The sequence below is a fragment of the Sprattus sprattus genome (assembly GCF_963457725.1).
Source record: "Sprattus sprattus genome assembly, chromosome: 14".
NCBI lineage: Eukaryota > Metazoa > Chordata > Actinopteri > Clupeiformes > Clupeidae > Sprattus > Sprattus sprattus.
The window spans coordinates 8,785,039-8,805,813 of NC_137912.1; the positions used below are offsets into that span (position 1 = coordinate 8,785,039).

Sequence of the window (20,775 nt, forward strand, 5' to 3'; positions counted from 1 at the left end):
GCCGAAAAAGGTCTGGACTATTTAGCTGGATTTAATTAACAAACAGGAACTCTCTGCCTCTCGGCTTTCTGTCATTTCCTCGCGACGCATTTCCTCGGGAATGCCTGCTTCCTTCGCTCTGGAACAATGCGCCCTAATTATTCGCTAATGCCAGAGGAAATGGGGTTCATGACATTCAGTTTCCCATCTATATCAGACAGCCTGGCACTGGTGTGTCTCTGATGTTACCGTGCTGATGTGTCTGTCTGTCTGTCTGGTTGCTGCTTTGGAGATGTGACCGGTGAGTGGTGTGGTTAGCGTTCTAAAATCTTTTGTGGCGCGATAAGCATGAGTGCTTAAATGCTTAGATCTGACTAACGTTTATTGTCTTTAATATATGAAATACTGTAGATATGAGGACCAAACTGTATGTATATGTAAGACACATGGCTTTAGTTGGTAGGTCAGATACAGGTCAACAGCAGTTGTAGCCTTATCATGCATGTGTAGTCCCTGGTTCCACAGGTCTGGATCAGTGACTAGGCATCTTATCTGTCACTGAGCGCACAGTGGGTTTTGCTGGCTGGTTTTTGGTGTGAAGATGAAGCGCTCGTGCTAGCATGCATATAGCGACTTTTAGTATTGGCCACAGCGTACTGGCATGGTGAGTTGATGTGCATATCTCTCGCTAACATCTGCTTCCATATCAGAGTGGACATGTTTACATTTGTAAGCATGAATGTTCGGTTGGAATGTGATCCACAACAGCCCCTGGCTCTGTGTTGCTTGTGTGTGTGTGTGTGTGTGTGTGTGTGTGTGTGTGTGTGTGTGTGTGTGTGTGTGGTGTGTGTGTGTTGTGTGTGTGTGTGTGTGTGTGTGTATCTGTGTGTGTGTGTGGGGGGGGGGGGTTGTGTTGTGTATGTGTGTGTCGGTTCAGATTCTCACACTTTGCGGACTCGCTGTCTGTAGATGAGCAGGGCGATGACGGCAATCATCATACCCGTCAGGAACATGCCCGCACTGAGCCCCTCGATGATCCCGCCTAAAGGCTCTGAAGAACACAAAGGCACAGATGACGCACTTCGTTCTGTTTACAAATCTAAAAACAAACCGTCAGAGAGTTCTCTAACTACATTTGCAGCGGACTTTAATAACGTTCCTGCTCTTACCGCGCTGGGTCATGATGGGCAGAGACAGGTAAGTGTCTGTGAAGAGAGGCTCCTTCTGGTTTGTCCTCAAACAGCTGAGTAAAAGCTCTGATGCTCAGTCTGATATGGAGACAGAGGAAAAAGGCTTTTATGTGAAGAATGTATTGATTGCTATGGCTAAAGAGAGCAACTCATTCACTGCATCATCTCCGAAGGGCCAATCTTTTGAAAATAACACAGTCTGGCTGAATTACTGTTCTGAGGTCAGGTTGTGCCTACCTGTATGCAGTCTTGGCCTTGAGAGGCCCATCGCAGAAGGTGTTAGGTAGTGTCCTCTTATCGAGGTCCAGTTCGCACGCCCCCCCTAAGGTGTCCATCTCGGCTCCCAGGTTGATCTCAAAGACCTTGCCGGCCGTGTCGGGGCTGTCAGCGCAGTGGCTAGAGAAGTAGTTGGTCTGGTAGGCCCGCACTGAGCCGTTCATCTTGTAGTCCAGGTACGAGGGCAGTGGGTGTTTCCCTCTCCGGTTGAAAGAGTTCGCTGTCTGTAGGGAGAGAGAGAGAGAGAGAAAGAGAGAGGGTGAGAGAGAAAGAGACAGTGAGAGATGGAGGGGAACGAATCGGGGTGAAACCATGTCGATTTTCGTCAGTTGAGATTTTTCTGTATGTCTGAAGCACAAGTTGTCCCTCACCCTTCATTCTCATCTCCGCCCCACCCTTTCCCACAGAAGACTCTGGAAGCTTTTCTTCCCGAAAGCAGGAGCAGTAACAAGGACAACGCAACAGAGAGCAGGTGCTGCAAGGTTGTCATCAGTAATGGAGTGTGTTTCATGTGGGGGGGGGGGGGGGGGGGAGAAACAGACTCGCGCTTTTCCTCTTCTTCTTCCCCTAACACACCCATCATCATCATCATCATCATACTCACGGGGGAGGATGCTAATTGCCCGCAGCATTCATTCAAATCCCACAGACAACCGAGCACACACACACACACACACACACACATACACACACACACACACACACACACACACCACAAACACACACACACACACACACAGACAACCGAGCAGACTCTGCAATTATCCCATCAGCATAATGTGCATCACCCAAACGAGAGGAAGGAAGACAGGATGAGAGCGAGAGAGAGAGAGAGAGAGAGAGAGAGCGAGAGAGAGAGAGAGAGAGAGAGAGAGAGAAAGAAAAAGAAAGAAGGTTAAAACGGAGTTTCACGGAGTAGGGGAAAAAGTAAAGGAGGAGGAGAAAGTGAACAAGGAGAAAGGGAATGAGGGAAAGGAGAAGGTAAAAAAAAAGAGTGTTTGGAAGTAAATGTACTCTAAGTGCTAATAGTGTTTGTGGAGTAACGGTGTTTGTGGAGTAATGGTGTTTTTTTATTATAGTGTGTGTTTACCCTACCGTCAGACTCGGCAACGATGATCGTGAAGAGGCGCACCGCCCCGTTAACGTCGCTGAACCAGCTGCAGTTGAACTTGAAGAAGATGGTGTTCTGTGTGACGCGTGCGGCTCGCTCGTTCACGCGCACGATCTCCGAAGGCTCCGGGGGACCTGCAGGGCAAACGCACCCACGCCTTCATTAGCTGACTTCAGATCAGTTTGCCCACAGTCATTTTCACACTTCATTGGCAGAGCATGGCGAAGCTTTGGTAAAGTTCATGGGTTCAATTGCTCTGCAAATACGGGCCTGACAAATTGAGCGCAGTCAACTGCACTCTAATTCACTTTGAATAAAAGTATCTGCTAAACAGATTGAATGTATATGAATCTATGTCACTCCTGTATAGAGTTTAAAAGCTTTAACTTTAGCCGGGTTAAGACGTTATAAACTACCAATGACCTCTTCAATGTGGCTAAAAGGCTAGGGCTCCTTCATATCCATATATTCCCCGACAGCCCTTCATATCATAAGCGGAGTCTGGGTCTTTGTTATGCCACATCTCTCAAAGTGTGCCAACGTGTCCATTAAATCTGCAAAGTGGCTGTCACATCCGGACGATTGATTAATGCCATTTCAGGAGTAACAACTGCCATGTGATTTGAGTGCCGTCAGAGAAAAAAAAAAAAAACACTCGACTCTCAAAAGCATTCCCGTCCTCGTTGAAAACTTCACAGCCTTGGATATCGACGTGTTCAACAGCTAAGCGGCTCTTTCACCACGGGTTGTCGGGGTATAAGTGCGAGACAATAGCTCCTTTTGGCAGAGGGGACATAGAACAGCTCACTGCATTTTTAAACAAGGAATAAAATGAAATAAAATCAAATAGAAATGGTTGGGCCTCAGTAAATTTGTCCACTTGCAGCCGGAGCACGAGCGTACCTTGCATGCTACGGGGTGCAGAGGGAGGATTTATTAGTTAATATGGCACTGTCTCCTCCAATCTAATTATGTTGGTTCAGACTCGCTCTCCTCTCCAGTGTCCACAGTCATCTTGTTCCCATTAATCTTTTATTCCCTACTTTGCTCTTTCTTGCTCTTTTGTCTCTGAGTTTATCTGTTTTGTTGCCTCACAGTTTTTCCCTCTTATGCAGTGCTGCTCTCTCTCTCTCTCTCTCTCTCTCTCTCTCTCTCTCTCTCTCTCTCTCTCTCTCTCTCACTCTTTGCCTTCATTTGTCATCTTCTGTGTCCTCCCTTCCTTCCAGCTTCCTGTTTCCTCTCTCCGTCCCTCTCTGCTGCTCTCTCTTTCTGTCTCTAAAGCCCTTACCTTGTCTGCTCATTGCCCTTGAGAGCAGAGCTATTTGCAGGCGCCTTTATTTAACGTGTGCTGGGCCTCTCCCTCTGCTGGGACGTGAGACAGTGCAGGGCTGGTTAACAGGGATGTCCCACCTGTCAATGGACCCCAATACACGCTCCTAATTTGAGGCCCGGGCTCCGGTTGAACAGTCTTTTTTTGCTTAGGAAGGTTACTAACCGAGTGAAATGATGCAGAAGTATCTAAGTGGCAGCCAGGACAGGAGCTGGTAGAATTTTCTAAATGCTTCCATGCTTCCTTTCCTATCCCCTTTAGCATAAGGTACACTGGACCATTCTTTATGAAAGGAAAGGACATAATGCTATCCCACAATTCCCAGCAGCAGCAACATTTAAAGACACACGTCCCACCATCACATAATTGCGTAGGTTTCAAGTGTAAGTGCAGTCAGAGTCTCATAGCACTGTGGCTGTCTTTTCCTAAGTCCTTATGGATTCTCCTTCATACCTTTCCTTGACCTTATGACGTTTTCCATCATGGTCAAGGCAAAGTGGTCAGGAAAGGACAAAGGAAGGTTCCAAACAAGGAAGGTTCCTAACTGAGCCTGACCCAGAATGATCTAAGTGGCCATGATAAGAGCTAGTTGAATTCTCTAAATGCTGCAGGAAAGGTGCTACAATGCTTCCTTTTTTTTATCGTAGGGTACACTGGACCATCCTTTGGAGAAGGAAAGGAGATTTCTTGCAGCAACAAAAGATAAAACATGACCCACGTCAAAAACATCCGCCATCGCATTCTCTTAGCACTACAGTTGTCTAATCCTAAAGCCTTATGAATTCTTCTTAACATTTCTACCTTCTCCATATCCTTATGTGTGTGTGTGTGTGTGTGTGTGTGTGTGTGTGTGTGTGTGTGTGTGTGTGTGTGTGTGTGTGTGTGTGTGTGTGTGTGTGTGTGTGTGTGTGTGTGTGTGTGTTGTGTGTGTGTGTGTGTGTGTGTGTGTGTGTGTCCACAGACCCATTTATCTTATCGTATTAGCTGTTAATGGCTGAAAATGTTCTAAAAAGTTTTTTTGGCCAGCCTTGAGAATGTATTTTGGCATCCTCTTTGATCTGAGCGTAGCACAGTGCTTCCAGACAGATATATCAGACCAGACTCTCTCTAACCTTATGTGTGTGTGTGTGCGTGTGTGCGTGTGTGTGTGTGTGTGTGTGTGTGTGTGTGTGTGTGTGGGGGGGGGGGGGGGTGGGGGTGTGTGTGTGTGGGGGTGTGGGTGTGTGTGTGTGTGTGACTCTCTCTCTAACCCAGCACCACTTAATTTCCACAATTCTTTGAAATATGATGGGCTTTTTTTATAGAGGGGGAACAAGTAGTTAGTCACATTCTCTCTCCTAAAATGTCATTTTATCTGGGCAGTTCTTAACTCCATATCTTCCCCTCTCCTCCTCCTCCTCCTCCTCCTATCCTCTCCTCTCCTCTCTCTTTCTTGTTTACCTCTGTCCTCCATAAATCATGATGACAGAACTGGAATGTGGGGCAAGAGGAAGAACTAGTGACGGTTGCTTTGAGCAAAGCCTCTCCATGAACATGATTCGGCATGACAACATTTGCTTTTGCTTCACTGTTTGCCTGGGACATGACCTCTGTGTTCCTTACAAATTGTTCTCTATACGTTCAATCCACTTTAAGAATATATTGAAAGATGGCTGAATAAGTTCAATTGTTAAGTGTGTGATAATATATAATATGGAGTCTGATTCAGCAAGCTTTTCTACTGGATGCCTTTGAAAAAAAGGAATTACAGTTCAGCCAGCAATGCAAACAGCTAGGTGAGAGAGAGTAATATAATTGACTCAGAACACTAAACGAATTGGAAGACCGTGAAATCCAATGGAGCTTTTCTCTCTCTCTCTCTCTCTCTCTCTCTCTCTCTCTCTCTCTCTCTCTCTCTCTCTCTCTCTCTCTCCAAAACACACATGCACATGCACACAGAGATACACACACACACAAACGCACACACACACACACACACACACACACACACACACACACACACACACACACACACACACACACACACACACACACACACACACACACACACACACACACACACACACACACACACGCACACACACACACAGATACACATACATTCACACACACACAAATTGATTCAGCACTTGGGATTAATGAAGCAAAGTCAACCATAGATTAGCTGACCATTAAGACATCTTGGGGCAGCAGAAATATCAATCAGTGCCAGCAAGTGAGAGACTCAGCAACCTAGGAAGGAGAAGGAGGAGGAGGAGGTGGAGGAGAGGGGTGACTGCCAAACCCTTCAACCCCAATCACCATCCTCAACCCGCCACTGCCAGCCCCACCCTTCTGCCAGGCCAGGCCAGACTCTTCAAACCCAGCTGTGGCCCTGTTTGTCAGGCAGACGATGAAACATATAAGCCCCTCGAAGGCCCTATTCATCATGGCTCCTAGGCCTGAGGGGGCACAGTGCCCGAAAGCTGTGCAGAGCTCGAGGTGCTGTACCCGCAGTGCCAGGCAGAGCTCGGGGTGCTGTACCTGCAGTGCCACACAGAGCTCGAGGTGCCATACCCACAGTGCCACACAGAGCTCGAGGTGCCATACCCGCAGTGCCAGGCAGAGCTCGAGGTGCCATACCCGCAGTGCCAGGCAGAGCTCGAGGTGCCATACCCACAGTGCCACACAGAGCTCGAGGTGCTGTCCCCGCAGTGCCAGACAGAGACACGCGTTAGGAGGCATGCCACTGCTCTTGCTATGTGTAGCCGAGTATATGTTCCAATGGTTGATAGAAGTGCAATGATAAATTATGTGGACACTTCAGAAAGAAGTTCTGGTAAATGAATGAGCCACAAAAGAATGAATCTGTTTGTGAGTAATTGTTGTCATTATTTAAGGGATGCCATTGAGGTCTTTTGAGGTGAAGGAATCACAATGAGTGTTTATGTTTTCTACTTGTATAGGAAAAGTGAATTCCTTCAGGGCCAGTGCACAGAAGAGGGATTTAATATTGTAAAGAGGGACATTTACACACACACAACACACACTTATGTGTTTGTAAAGAGGAACATTTACACACACACAACACACACTTATCTGTTTGCCTGTGCCACTATGCGAGCTAAGGCCTCTAACAACTAACAGCCTTTTAGCGGTTACTTACGGTCAATCATGGTGACGGCGCTGCCTTTAGCCGGCGGGCTGCTCAGGCCCCCCGCCTTGGCGCGAACGGAGACGGCGTAGTGGCGGTGGGGGTCCAGCTTCTGGATCTGGTGCTGCGTTGCGTCGCGCTCGAGCACCATGGAGTACACCCGCTCGCCGGTGTCCTCGCGCCGGCAGTCCACCTCGTAGCCGTCGTAGTCGGCCTCCGGGGCTGTCCAGGAGCAGGACACTGCCGTGGAGCTCTGGGGCCGGCAGTGCATGTGCAGCACCTGCCCTGGAGCTGAGAGGGGGAACAGAGGAAGTGACATCAGACAGGGTAACAGAGGAAGTGACATCAGACAGGGTATCCTATGGTGAGCAGAGTCGCTGTTAGAATGAACGAAAAGAGCTTGTTTCTTGGACTGCATTCAAGGATGCTATGACATTTAAGGGTTATTTTGGAGAAAAATTAATAATGCTCACACATGTACGTACATACACACAGACACACACACATACACAAAGACAAACACACACAAAGTATATGCTGTATAACTGGCAAAATGCCCCACTTGCCCAATCCAGCATGAAAGCCTTTTTCGCTGACCTGCCAAGCCAAGTAGCAATGCTAAGCTATGAGCGATGGACCTCCAGATGGCTAACAAAGCTTAGGGGGCAGATATGGCTAGCACAAGACACTCAATGTGTTAACACCGCCAACGTCAGGCTGACCTCAGGTCAAGACACTTTAATTTGATGTCTTTCATCCTGCCAGCATCTGACATCACTGCCACACTCAACAACGGATCCAAGGACTCGTTCAGTGTGCTTGACCCATGTTCTCATCGACAATCGACCAGGTCCTTGGGCTCAGTTCTGTTCACCTATGGTCAGCTACTGATTAACCAGGAGGAGAATGGGAGGTGTAGGCCTTTTCATGATGTAGATATAAAAGGGCAACGAATGACTCAGGGGACTGACACCTACATGCTTTTTGATGTGGGAAGGAGGAGGACGGAGGGAGAGGGGGAGGGGGAGGGTGAGGGAAACAAGAGGAGAATGTGACCTCAAAGTGGACATTCCATGAGTGTGTGTGTGTGCCTGTGTGTGTTTGAATGTGAGTGTAAGTGTGAGAGTGTGTGTGTGTGTGTGTGTGTGTGTGTGTGTGTGTGTGTGTGTGTGTGTGTGTGAATGTGAGAGGGAGAGGGAGAGAGAGAGAGATGGTGTGTGTGATAGAGAGAGCCTAAGTGTGTGTGTGTGGTTGTATATGGGCCAGAATTGGTTAAGATCGCAGATGTCTGTCCTCGATAAGCTTCAAGATTCACGATAACACAAATATCCAGTATTACTCATCCCCAACATGCCGCACATTAAGTCTGAGCTGATAAGAATCACTGCACTTATAAATGTGTTAGGGAGTGTGTGTGGGTTTGTGTGAGAGGGAGAGACAGAGACAGAGACAGAGAGAGTGAGAGAGAGAAACAAGAAACGAAAAAGATGAATGTTTGTAGCCGGGGAAGAAATTATCTTTACTGAAGCCGAGGGGAGCCTATTTGCAAGCCGGAGATAAAGAACTAGCCAAGCGAGGACAAGACACGACAGAACCCCCTAAATCAATACCCCCATCATCGTGTGACTTGAGTACAGAAGAGAGGAACTGATTGAAGTCCGAGACAACAGACATCCACACGCGGCGCCTTCACAGCCCAGTCTCTGGAGTTCAAAAGTGACATCCACTGATCGCTGGTAATTGCGCCTCTTGATAAACTCATCAATCAGAACAGTCATATCAGAGGGAGTGTGATGGCTGTTTAATCAGATGCAGGTGCGAAGCCTGGTATTAATCCACAACGGAGACAATGCCTGGCATTCATTTCGCTTCGAACTAAGAAGACACTAACTGTAGTTTGCGTCACTTTAATGAATGACTATATTGTTATTTTACGGGAAGGCTAATGAGAATGGCTTCTTTTTTTGATCTCTTGTCACAGTCATTACAAAAGGAGATGCATAGCTAAATCTAGCTACTGTGTCTAGACGTGTGAAATCTTCATTTCTTCTTGCGTAATCAAATCATATACGCCAGCCATTAGCATGACTGCCTTACGCTGAGGGAGTTCACGTGCCGGTAAAAGAAATGAAGACTGGGGTGGTAATTGGATGCTAAATCAAGAGCTTTACAATTACGTACGTCCAAAGCGACGTACAAGGGAGAGAACAATCAAGCTAAGAGCAATAAAACATGGTGTAACAATAAATACTGAATTTCAAGAAATAGAAAACGACATAGAAAGAAAAAGAAAAGGAAGTGAGGGACTGTCACTGCTTAAGTGCAAGTTAAGCCAAGGTGCCAGTTAGGAAGGGAGGTGCTCTCTGAACAGCTGGGTCTTGAAGGTAGAGAGGGAAGCCCCTGCTCTGGTAGTGCTAGGAGATGGGATGCTAACTACGAAGAAACAGTTGGTCAAGCTTAAAGGGTTGTGATACTGACCTTGTGAATGTCTAGCTGTCAGATATAATTATTTTGCAAACATTCTTGATGTTGCAACTGTGAATAGAGTTCAGATTTTGTGTGTGTGTGTGTGTGTATGTGTGAGAGAGCGAGAGAGAGAAAGAGTGTGTGTGTGTATATGGGCCATTCTACCGAATTGGTGCAAAGTCAGGTCGGAAATATTTTGATTTTTTTTATGTTTTATTCCCAAAACTTTGTCCGTATGTATATTGTACCATATCTAAAGTACACTTATCTAGTAAAAGAACAGTCAATTTTTATATTGTATTTTCAGAATGTGTTGGAATGTTTTTCCTCTTCCTAAAATTGTCACTACCGAAACATCACATTTACTATAGTAAAAAAGTATTATTATTGACCTGTTCAGATTGTGTTTCCTTCCCTTCTCTGAAGAGTATTTTTACAAATATTTCTTGAAGGTTTTCACAATGAAATCCATAAAAATGAATTTTTTACCAAATTTTCAAGTTCAATTTATACAATTCATCAAAATCTAAGTGCAATATTTCTTTGTAAAATGCAAAATACTGATCATATTGATTCCAGAGTTGTTGATTGATGAAATTGAACATACATTAATCCAATCAGTATCATAACATTTTAGTTGATTACTCAATATACTTAATTTTTTACAAAACATCCTGTGTTTCGGTAGTGCTGCACTGTTTCGGTAGTGACATCCAGTGTTTCGGTAGTGACTGCACTGTTGGATAGAAGTTCATTTCTCTCCCAAAATCTTCCAAAAGGTGCTCTGGGCCGCCCTTTAGTCCACACAACACATTTATTAAAAAAATTATCGGATTGAACTACTTACCATTTCATTTTGTCACTACTGAAATCATCAGGTCACTACCATATGTTTCGGTAGTGACTGTTTCGGTAGTGACAATTCTAGCTAATTTTAAGCATAAATAAAGAATTCTAGCAAGCACACGGCTTTCAAACACATCTTTGAAGAGGTGAACACACATACAAACATAAGATTTTCCATGAAACCCCAAAAGGTTTACTTAATTGAAGAAAACATGCGTTTCGGTAGTGACAATTCTTAAGGTTACACGTCGATTTTCAGACTTTGGAACACATTTATATAAAAACTATGGGATTTAGCTACTTACCATTCAACCATGAGGGACAGAGATGCAGTGTCACTGCATGGTCAAAAATGTAGAGTCGTGGCTAAAACACAGGCTCAGCCAATGGACTAAAACTCTTGTGTTTCGGTAGTGACATGAAAACTAGGGACATGATTTTTTGAGTATAGAAAATTGATTTAAAAATTAAACCCACAATAAATCTAAATATTCCAAGTTCTGTTTCAACCCAATCATAAAGATCTTTGAAATTAAATCATTGAAAAAAATCTAAAAAAATTGAAAAGTGTTATTTAAAGGCATTGAAATTTAGATGTCAGGGTTGGGGACAGCTACTTCCCAATAGAAAGTACCCTATAAATGATGATTTTGTATATATTTAGCTTATCACTATCTCATGTAATGCATTGGGTTTATATAGACCATAACATTTTCTAATTAAATATCTATGCCTAAATACCTAATTGTTTTGTAAATAGTTTTTATTGTTGAGGGACTGCATATTACACGAATTCGGTAGAATGGCCCATATATATCTCACAGTGAGAATGGAATAGACAGATATTAATTGGGTCCATGTGTAATGACAAGCCGCTAGGCTGCTGACTTCTCTCTCTCCAGTTTGAGACAGATCTGTGAACATACTCTTATGAATATGACATGAGACATATTTCCACCAATATGTTTGTCTCTCCTGGCCTTTCTCTCTCTTTCTCTCTTTGTCTCTCTCTCTCTCTCTGTTTCCTCCTTCCCTATCTACCGTATCTCTGCCTTTGTGTGTGACAGTGTGTGACTGTGGCACAATTATCAGACAGAAGGAGCACCGCCACAAGGAGAAGACTACATGTGTTCGCTTGCCCAAGGCCCAGCCCACATGCTTCAAAGACAGCGCCTGGGAGTCCACACAGAAAAACAGAAATGTTTTTCAAAAGTAGGACATCAACTTACTCTCTCTCTATCTCTCTCTCTCCCCCTTTTTTCCCCTCTCCCTCTCTCTGTCTCTCTCTCTCCCCCTCTCCCTCTCTCTGTCTCTCTCTCTCCCCTTCTCCCTATCTCTCTCTCACTCTCTCTCTCCTTCTCTCTCCGTCTCTCTGTCTCTCTCTATCCCCCTCTCCATCTCTCTCTCTCCCCTTCTCCCTCTCACTCTCTCTCTCCCTCTCTCTCACTCTCTCTGTCTCTCTCTCTCCCCCTCTCCCTCTCTGTCTCTCTCTCTCCCCGTCTCCCTCTCTCTCTCACTCTCTCTTTCTCTCTTTCTCTCTCTCCCTCTCTCTCTCTCTCTCACTCTCTCTCTCTCACTCTCTCTCTCCCTCTCTCTCACTCTCTCTGTCTCTCTCTCTCCCCCTCTCCCTCTCTGTCTCTATCTCTCCCCTTCTCCCTCTCTCTCTCACTCTCGCTCTCTCCTTCTCTCTCTCTCTCTCCCCCCCCTCTTTTTCTTTCTTTCCCCCCGCTGTTTTCCCCTAGACCTTGATGATTTCTGATTCGGTTTTTAGGCCTGGACTCATCGTGTTCCAGGAGCTACTCTCGAGAGCATCCTCCGGTATCAGCAGGGATTCATTAGGAACTTCACAAAATAAGCAGTGTACTCGCACGCGCAGGCACACACACACACACACACACACACACACACACACACACACACACACACACACACACACACACACACACACACACACACACACACACACACACACACACACACACACTCTCACACACACACACACACACACACACACACACACACACACACACACACACACACACACACACACACTCACACACACACACACACACACACACACACACTCACATATTCACACCCTGTTCCCCTTAGCACATCTGTTCTCCTTAGCACATCTGTTCATGTAGTTGCAAATAGCAGATGCACACACAAGCATACACATCCAGACACACTAAGTTGTGTCAGATATAATGTACACATACACACACACACACACACACACACACACGCACATGCACACGCATTCAAACACACACCCACACACACACATGCACAAGCACTCGCACAATCAGCACACACACACACGCACACGCACTCAAACACACACACACACACACATACACACACATACACACAGATCTTTGTACTTCCTCTTCTGCTGAAGACTGCAATTCTTCACATATCTTGTAATGTGATGTGCGTGGCGTGTGTTCTGAAGGACGTTATGAATGTGTGAGTCCACAGGGCAGGACTGGCCACCCACAGAGCCCTGTTATTAGATCACTCGCACTAAATGGACCCCGCCCCGCTCGCTTGCTCTCCACCTGCTCCATCCAACAACACAGCTAATACAGCTGCTATCAGTGAAATCATAACCTCCTTGCTGACCCTGGATCTGAAACAACCTGCTTCGTTTAACTGCTCCTTTATGCAAGAGTGAGGTTGTCTCAAATGGCCATGGATCAGCTACAGGGGAGTTTACTGGCGAGCGAGGGGTGGAAATTTGATTGTGCAGTGGCTGAGTTTGTGGTAGTGTGTCCCCCTAGTGGCTGTTTGTTTTATTGCTGTGAAATTGCGGCAGCATACTAGATGTTGTTCTTGCACAAACATTTGGGAGATTAGTGTAGTATTAGAGAGAAGGGCAGAGAAAACCCCAAACAGCATGACACCGTAGATAGGAGAAGAAGAACAGAAGAAGAGAGAGGGACGCATAAAGAGAGGGGGGAAAGAGAAAGAAAGACAGATAGAGAGAGGGTAGATAAACAGATAGATAACCAGCACTCACCGGTTCTGACGGGGATGTGGGCCGTCGGGCTGTAAGCCACAGGTCCACCGGTGACCCCGCCAGCCTCCCCGCTGACCGTGCGCAGGGTGAAGTTGTACAGGCGGCCGGGGTAGAGCCCGGTCAGGGCGCGCTGGACGGTGTTCACCCTCTGCACAGACAGCCGGTCACGAGGCTGCCACTGCAGCTCAAAGTCGTCAAAGTCGCCCATCGCCGGGGGCGACCAGGTCATCTCCACGGTGCTGTTGACGTCCACGCATTTGGAGCGGAGCGATGTTGGAGGCAGAGGGACTGTTTCAAGAGGGGAGAGAATGAATGTGATCAGAGGGGTACATGGAGACAAGGATGAATGGAAAGAAGGATAGCATTATGAATGATAGATGAATGATATATGTATAGATGAAACGGTACATAACCTATTCGTGAACTGTTGTCTTTTCGCTATACTTTACTTAACTATACTATACTAGACTGTTGAAGAGGGGAGAGAATGAATGTGATCAGAGGGGTACAAGGATGAATGGAAAGAAGGATAGCATTATGAATGATAGATGAATGATATATGCATAGATAAAAACGATACATAACTTATTCATGAACTTTTGTCTTTTCGCTATACTTTATACTTTACTTAACTTAAGGTCAGACAATACAGTCATGTCTGACTGAGTTGTTTCCTGACTGACCTGTTCGTCCGGCGACTGTCACCGTGTTGCTCAACTCCCCGCTGTGTGAGGTCACCACGGCGTTGTACAGTCGTCCTGGCATCAGGCCCTGGAAGACGTGCTCGGTCTGCTCCCGTCCCAGGCGCTGCTCGGCCTGCTGGGTGCCGTCCGCTCCGTAGAGCGAGACCAGGAGCTCGCTTAGTTCTCCAGGCCCACAACGCCAGCTCACGTGCAGGCTGTCTGTCTGCTCCTGATGCCTTGCCTGAAGGCCCAGTACTGGAGATGGCACTGATACAGTCAGAGAGAGATAGAGAGAGAGAGAGAGAGAGAGAGAGAGAAAGGCAGAAGAAGGGGAGGTAATGACCTTATCAACACTGTCATAACTGTATCATCTTGATAAACCCTCTGTTCTACTCAGCTTGTTCAAAAGCTGACCCTTCTATCCGTTTGTAAAATAAACAGAGAGTATACAGTTCCATCTTTTTTTTCTCCAGTTCTAATTTGATTTGGAGGATTTGCACAGTTTTCAGTTCCCCCAGAAAGGGCAATGTGAAAAAAAGAGACAAATAAAGGACATTCAGTTCAGTTCAATCTTGCCTACGTATAACCTCCTGGGAACCGAGAAAAAGATAATTTTTTTGTGATTTCCTTAAAAGATATGTCCACTTCATAGGACACAAGTGTATGGGTTGGTTCTCAGGAGGTTACAAACATACACATACTGTTATACACATACATGTTGTTTTGTACATGCACACACAATGTGCTAGGATAAGCCAACCCAGGCCTTGTGCTAATCAGGCTCTAGCCTCTCATCTGACAGACCCGACAAGAAGCGTCGGCGTCACTGATAATGATCCTGTGTCATGAATCAACTTTAATTGCTTTTCACTTCACAGGCCCATCATCAGTGTTGGTATAAATCAGGCCCTTAATACCAAACGAGCGCCTAGTGCTCGCGTCGGGATTAAGAACGCCTCATCTCTACGACACAAGTGGAGCCATCACCAGTGACAGGCAGAAGACAAGCAAACAAATAGAAGTTAATGGCTCGTGGCATTCATTTGCATTTAGATGGCACCTCTTCGTCTGTGAAATAGGGATTGTGTATTATTGCAGAGCATCTCACTGGCGAATAACATCAGACGGCATAAGGGAATGTCTGACGGCGTTATTGACTAATAAAGCTGTCAAGTGGTGTAGGAAAGTTCCCGGGCAGACAAAAATATTGTTTCTGTTGTGGATAAATAGGCCTGTCACCAATTTTACATAACATCATTTTCAAAGTTTTCAAAGTTTTAGCTTGTTTTGATGAACAGCGGTCGGGATAGTACAAAATAAAGCAAGGAATAAAGATAATGTTTACGTTTACAAAGTTGGCAGGTGTATGCATATAGTAGCAGCTGTATGTGTATGGTGTTTTGCAATGTTTTAGTTGTCATCCCTCGACCAGAAATTAGGTTTTACAGAGCACTATCGTAACTGTGGAGCTGTAGCAGCTAACCGCTAGTAGCAGCCAACCGCTAGTAGCAGCCAACCACTAGTAGCAGCCAACCGCTAGTAGCAGCCAACCGCTAGTAGCAGCTAACTGTGTTGTTTGTGGTGAATGTGACAGTAGCTTACCAGTGCGGGCCCAGATGGAGGAGTCGTTGGTCATGTCCCGGCTTCGGCTCAGCACCACGATCTTATAGAGCGTGCCGGGCTGCAGGCCCCTGAAGGTGCAGCCACGGGCCCCGGGCCCCACCTTGCTATGGTCCTGCAGCGTCTCGTCCTCCCGGTACAGGTAGAGACCGTAGCTGTCCACGTGGCCCTCCGAGCCGCTCCAGCGGAAGCTGAGCTCCCTAGTGGTGTTGGTCCTCACGGCCAGACCGTTCACAGCAGCCGGACCTGGGGTGGAGAGCAGAGTGAGCATTCAGGAATCCACCAGTGTGTGTGTGTGTGTGTGTGTGTGTGTGTGTGTGTGTGTGTGTGTGTGTGTGTGTGTGTGTGGTGTGTGTGTGTGTGTGTGTGTGTGTGTGTGGGTGTGTGTGTGTGTGTGTGTGTGTGTGTGTGTGTGTGTGAGTGTGTGTGTGTGTGTGTGTGTGTGTTTGTGTGTGTGTGTGTGTGTGTGTGTGTGTGTGTGTGTGTGTGTGTGTGTGTGGGACAGGAAAAGAAAGAGTATGACAGAAAAGTGGTGTTGGTCCTCACGGCCAGACCGTTCACAGCAGCCGGACCTGGGGTGGAGAGCAGAGTGAGCATTCAGGAATCCACCAGTGTGTGTGTGTGTGTGTGTGTGTGTGTGTGTGTGTGTGTGTGTGTGTGTGTGTGTGTGTGTGTGTGTGTGTGTGTGTGGGGGACAGGAAAAGAAAGAGTATGACAGAAAAAATAACAGAATGAAACATGGAGAGAGAGCGAGGGAGAGAGAGAGTTTGTGTGTGTGTGCCTGTGTCTTTGCATACATCTCTGGTAGAATAATATGAAAATGTGTCACGCTCTGTGTCTGGATATGTTCGTGTGTATCTTTCAGTGAGGTGTGTGGTAAATATTATCTGCAAGTGTGCCTATGCTGTGTATGTCTGTGTAAGTGTGTGTGTTTGTGTGTGTGTGTGTGTGTGTGTGTGTACATAAGTGCACAGTGTCCTCATGTCTATGTCTGTGTGTATGTCTTACGTGTCTGTCCCTCTGCGATGGCGTCAGGGCTGTGTGCGTGCCCGCTGAGTGTCTGCAGACGCACGCGGTACCAACGGCCTGGCGTGAGGCCCGGCAACAGGTGAGTCGTTGTGGCGGCGGGCAGCGTGGCGTTGGTCACCACGGCGCTGTTCTCGTCCAGCAGCTGGAGGACGTAGCCGTCGTACACGCCCGTGGGATGCTCCCACGTCACCGTCAAGCTGTGGGTGGTGTGCTCCCTGTCCGCCTGCAGGGCCGTCACCGAAGAAGGGACTGCAGAACACACACAGATATTAAAGTAACAGTATGCAACCATTACACTTCAGGATTAGGGTTAGGATAAGCAGTTTTACCTTAAAATAACAGCTTGAGAAAAATTGTGGCGCTACAATGACTTTTAATATGGAGAATCGCCTCCGTGCCATTGCCATACCAGGGTCCATAGACATAACTGCTAAATGTAAGATAGCCTGACGCCGCCCGGCTTTCAACTGTCTGCCAAACTAGTAAGTAGCTTATTTGCCGTCTTGCTTTGTCTTGTGTTGCACTTGCTTGATGTTTGACTGTGTTATGACAGTTGTTGAGTAACTAGTTTGTCATAATGTCAAAGTCAGAACATTTAAAGAGATTTAATTAATTTTACCCGCTAGCATATCGTTAGCGAATAGCAATTGATCCGGAATGCTTCTTCAATGCACACATCATGTACACACACATCTACACATACATATAATGAGGTACATAGACAAACCCAGATTCAAACAAACCCAAGGATGGAGTAACTCATCCTACATACACATTTCGATTTGTTCTTTTTCTCAGAATTTTTAATAAACATCAGGTAAATGAGTACATGTAAATATGGTAATATGTTTTATCAGTATCCTGTTTACACCCTAGAAATCTCTTCCTTGACTTTGATAGTATTAGAACTTACCTCTACCTTTAGAGTAACAGGAACACAAAATATAGAATTAATTCCCCCCCCCCCCCCTTCTCTGTCTCTCTAACTCTGTCTCTCTCACCCCCCCCCTTCTCTGTCTCCCTTACTCTGTCTGTCTCTCCCTCCCTCTCACTTCTCACTCCCCCCCCCCCCTTCTCTGTCTCCCTTACTCTGTCTGTCTCTCCCTCCCTCTCACTTCTCACTCCCCCCCCCCTTCTCTGTCTCTCTAACTCTGTCTCCCCCCCCCCCTTCTCTGTCTCCCTTACTCTGTCTGTCTCTCCCTCCCTCTCACTTCTCACTCCCCCCCCCCCCTTCTCTGTCTCCCTTACTCTGTCTGTCTCTCCCTCCCTCTCACTTCTCTCTCCCCCCCCCCCCCCTTCTCTGTCTCTCTAACTCTGTCTCCCCCCCCCCTTCTCTGTCTCCCTTACTCTGTCTGTCTCTCCCTCCCTCTCACTTCTCTCTCCCCCCCCCCCCTTCTCTGTCTCCCTTACTCTGTCTGTCTCTCCCTCCCTCTCACTTCTCTCTCCCCCCCCCCCTTCTCTGTCTCCCTTACTCTGTCTGTCTCTCCCTCCCTCTCACTTCTCTCTCCCCCCCCCCCTTCTCTGTCTCCCTTACTCTGTCTGTCTCTCCCTCCCTCTCACTTCTCTCTCCCCCCCCCCTTCTCTGTCTCCCTTACTCTGTCTGTCTCTCCCTCCCTCTCACTTCTCTCTCCCCCCCCCCTTCTCTGTCTCCCTTACTCTGTCTGTCTCTCCCTCCCTCTCACTTCTCTCTCCCCCCCCCCCTTCTCTGTCTCCCTTACTCTGTCTGTCTCTCCCTCCCTCTCACTTCTCTCTCCCCCCCCCCCTTCTCTGTCTCCCTTACTCTGTCTGTCTCTCCCTCCCTCTCACTTCTCTCTCCCCCCCCCCCTTCTCTGTCTCCCTTACTCTGTCTGTCTCTCCCTCCCTCTCACTTCTCACTCCCCCCCCCCCTTCTCTGTCTCTCTAACTCTGTCTCTCTAACTCTGTCTCTCTGTCTCTCTGTCTCTCTCTCCCTCCCTCTCACGTCTCACTCACCGGTCCTTCCGCTGCTGGTCCTGTTATTCACCAGCGCTCCGCTGACAGACTGCACCGTGATGTTGTACAGTTGGCCAGGCAGAAGGTTCTGGAACTCCATCTCCGTCACCTGTTTGGGCAGCTCCCTCCAGGCCTGCGCCTGACCCCCCAGCGTCAGCGCGATGGTGTACAAGTCCACGTCCCCCTCCCCGGGGGCCCAGGCGGCCCTCAGGGACCCGCTGTGGCTCCCTGGTATTACCTGGAGGCTTTGCACCTGGCTGGGCACTGGTTCAGATTGAGGGGAAACAACGAGATGTATGAAATATGATACATGCACCCCAACTGTTACGGGATGTTATGCACAAATGGAAGGATGGATCGTCTTCCGTGTAGTTTGTTTGAAGCAAATTTCAACCAAATGTGTACTCATGATTTAAATAATGAAATAGCATGTGTATTTGGATTTACTAGTTAATGGTTTAGTTGATTAAACAACAAGTTTAGCCATCCCCCTTGGCATCCCCTAGAAACCCACATCAATTGTGAGTTTAGGCTAGTGTGCTTTCCCTGCTCTGAACAGCTAATTTTCATTCCATTTTAATTCATTTCAATTAAATCAAATCAAAACAATTTAATTAAATAATCTGATCTCTTGGAAAATGTTCCTTCTTAAAGGTCAATATTGTATCTCTCTCTGTCAGTCCCTTTCTCTCTCTCACACACACACACACACACCTGTGCGCCCCTGAATTCGTTGAGGACGCTGGAAGTCACCGCTGAACGTAGACACCACAATCTTATAGAGGCGCCCGGGGGTGAGAGAGGAGAATCGGTGGTCGTGTGTCTCGCTGCCCAGCTTGTCTGGATGAAACACCTGGGTGTCGTTGAAGAGCAGCTGCACCTCATAGTGGTCCACATCCCCCAGCGCAGGAGACCAGGTCACCCACAGCTCCCCACTGCTGCTCCCTGCCAGGGCTAGCGACTGCACTGCCGCAGGCACTGTACACACACACACACACACACACACACACACACACACACACACACACACACACACACACACACACACACACACACACACACACACACACACACACACACACAAACAAACATATTCACTTTGTCAAACACACAAAGACAAACACAGTTCACAAGCTCTGATAGTGAGTAATGACCAAATGTTTAGTCTTGCTGTTAGAGAGCCAATGGGGAAATAACATAGCCTCACACACGAGAGCAATTCATATTTACTTTGATGGCGTCTCTGAGACACCACATTGGGTTTAATGTCATACAGGCCTAAGAGGGATACGTCTGGTATCGGCATTGCAAACATAGATGGCTTATTGGTACTCTATGTCAGACAGATGGATTGGGTGAAAAATACAAGGATAACTACCCCCTGTTGATGAAAAATTGAAGCTGAATGCAATTTTACAGTTTGACCATTAGAGGGCAAATTGTCAAAGTTTGCCACACGGTTGTTCAATTGACTCCCTTGCCTTGACCCACCTACTGGTCACACGTACGCGTTGGAATGCATTGATGCGTCAGGGTTAACGGATCCCCATTCACTTTGAATGGGATGACGTCATCCTTTGCCGAACTGAACAGAGCCACAATTCAGTTAGGCAAAGGATGACGACACCCCATTTAAAGCGAATGGGGATCCGTCGCCCTTAACGGCTCAACGCATTCTAACGCGTACGTGTGAACGCTGTGTAAGTGATTTTTTTTTTAAAACTCACATGTCCTTCCGTCGGTGGACACGCTGCTCTCGTAGTCTCCACTCCAGGTAGCCACCGTGACTGTGTATGAGCGCCCCGAGACCAGGGAGTCGAAGCTGCACTCGTTCTGGGAGCGGTTGAGTCTCTTCTCCTCCTGGACCATGTTGCTGTGCTTGAGGACCACCTGGTAGCTGTCAAAGTCTCCCGCTGCATGGGGCCAGTATACCTTCAGGAAGTTGTCGCGAGCGGAGTGGGTGACTGTTGGGTTCTGAACACTTGAAGGATCTAAGTGGGAAATGTAATCGCTGATTATTATGGGATACCTGCATTTTGGACTGTACTATAATAGAATATAATATAATAGGGTTAGGGTTATAGAATGATGTGATTAGGGTTATAGTATTATATGA

The 20,775-nt window shown here is 47.0% G+C and overlaps 1 protein-coding gene across 1 annotated transcript in view; it reads right to left on the reverse strand.

Annotated features, from left to right (window-relative positions):
• The window catches only part of ptprb (protein tyrosine phosphatase receptor type b), a 53,220-nt gene that overhangs the window by 19,817 nt on the left and 12,628 nt on the right, over nt 1-20,775 (reverse strand). The window contains 15 exon segments of the mRNA XM_080851373.1: nt 45-118; nt 925-1,030; nt 1,149-1,206; nt 1,208-1,247; nt 1,407-1,642; nt 1,644-1,669; nt 2,541-2,690; nt 7,032-7,310; nt 13,357-13,644; nt 14,040-14,306; nt 15,642-15,905; nt 16,668-16,937; nt 18,660-18,923; nt 19,374-19,637; nt 20,387-20,650. Coding sequence (XP_080707499.1) covers nt 45-118; nt 925-1,030; nt 1,149-1,206; nt 1,208-1,247; nt 1,407-1,642; nt 1,644-1,669; nt 2,541-2,690; nt 7,032-7,310; nt 13,357-13,644; nt 14,040-14,306; nt 15,642-15,905; nt 16,668-16,937; nt 18,660-18,923; nt 19,374-19,637; nt 20,387-20,650 — 2,850 coding nt within the window.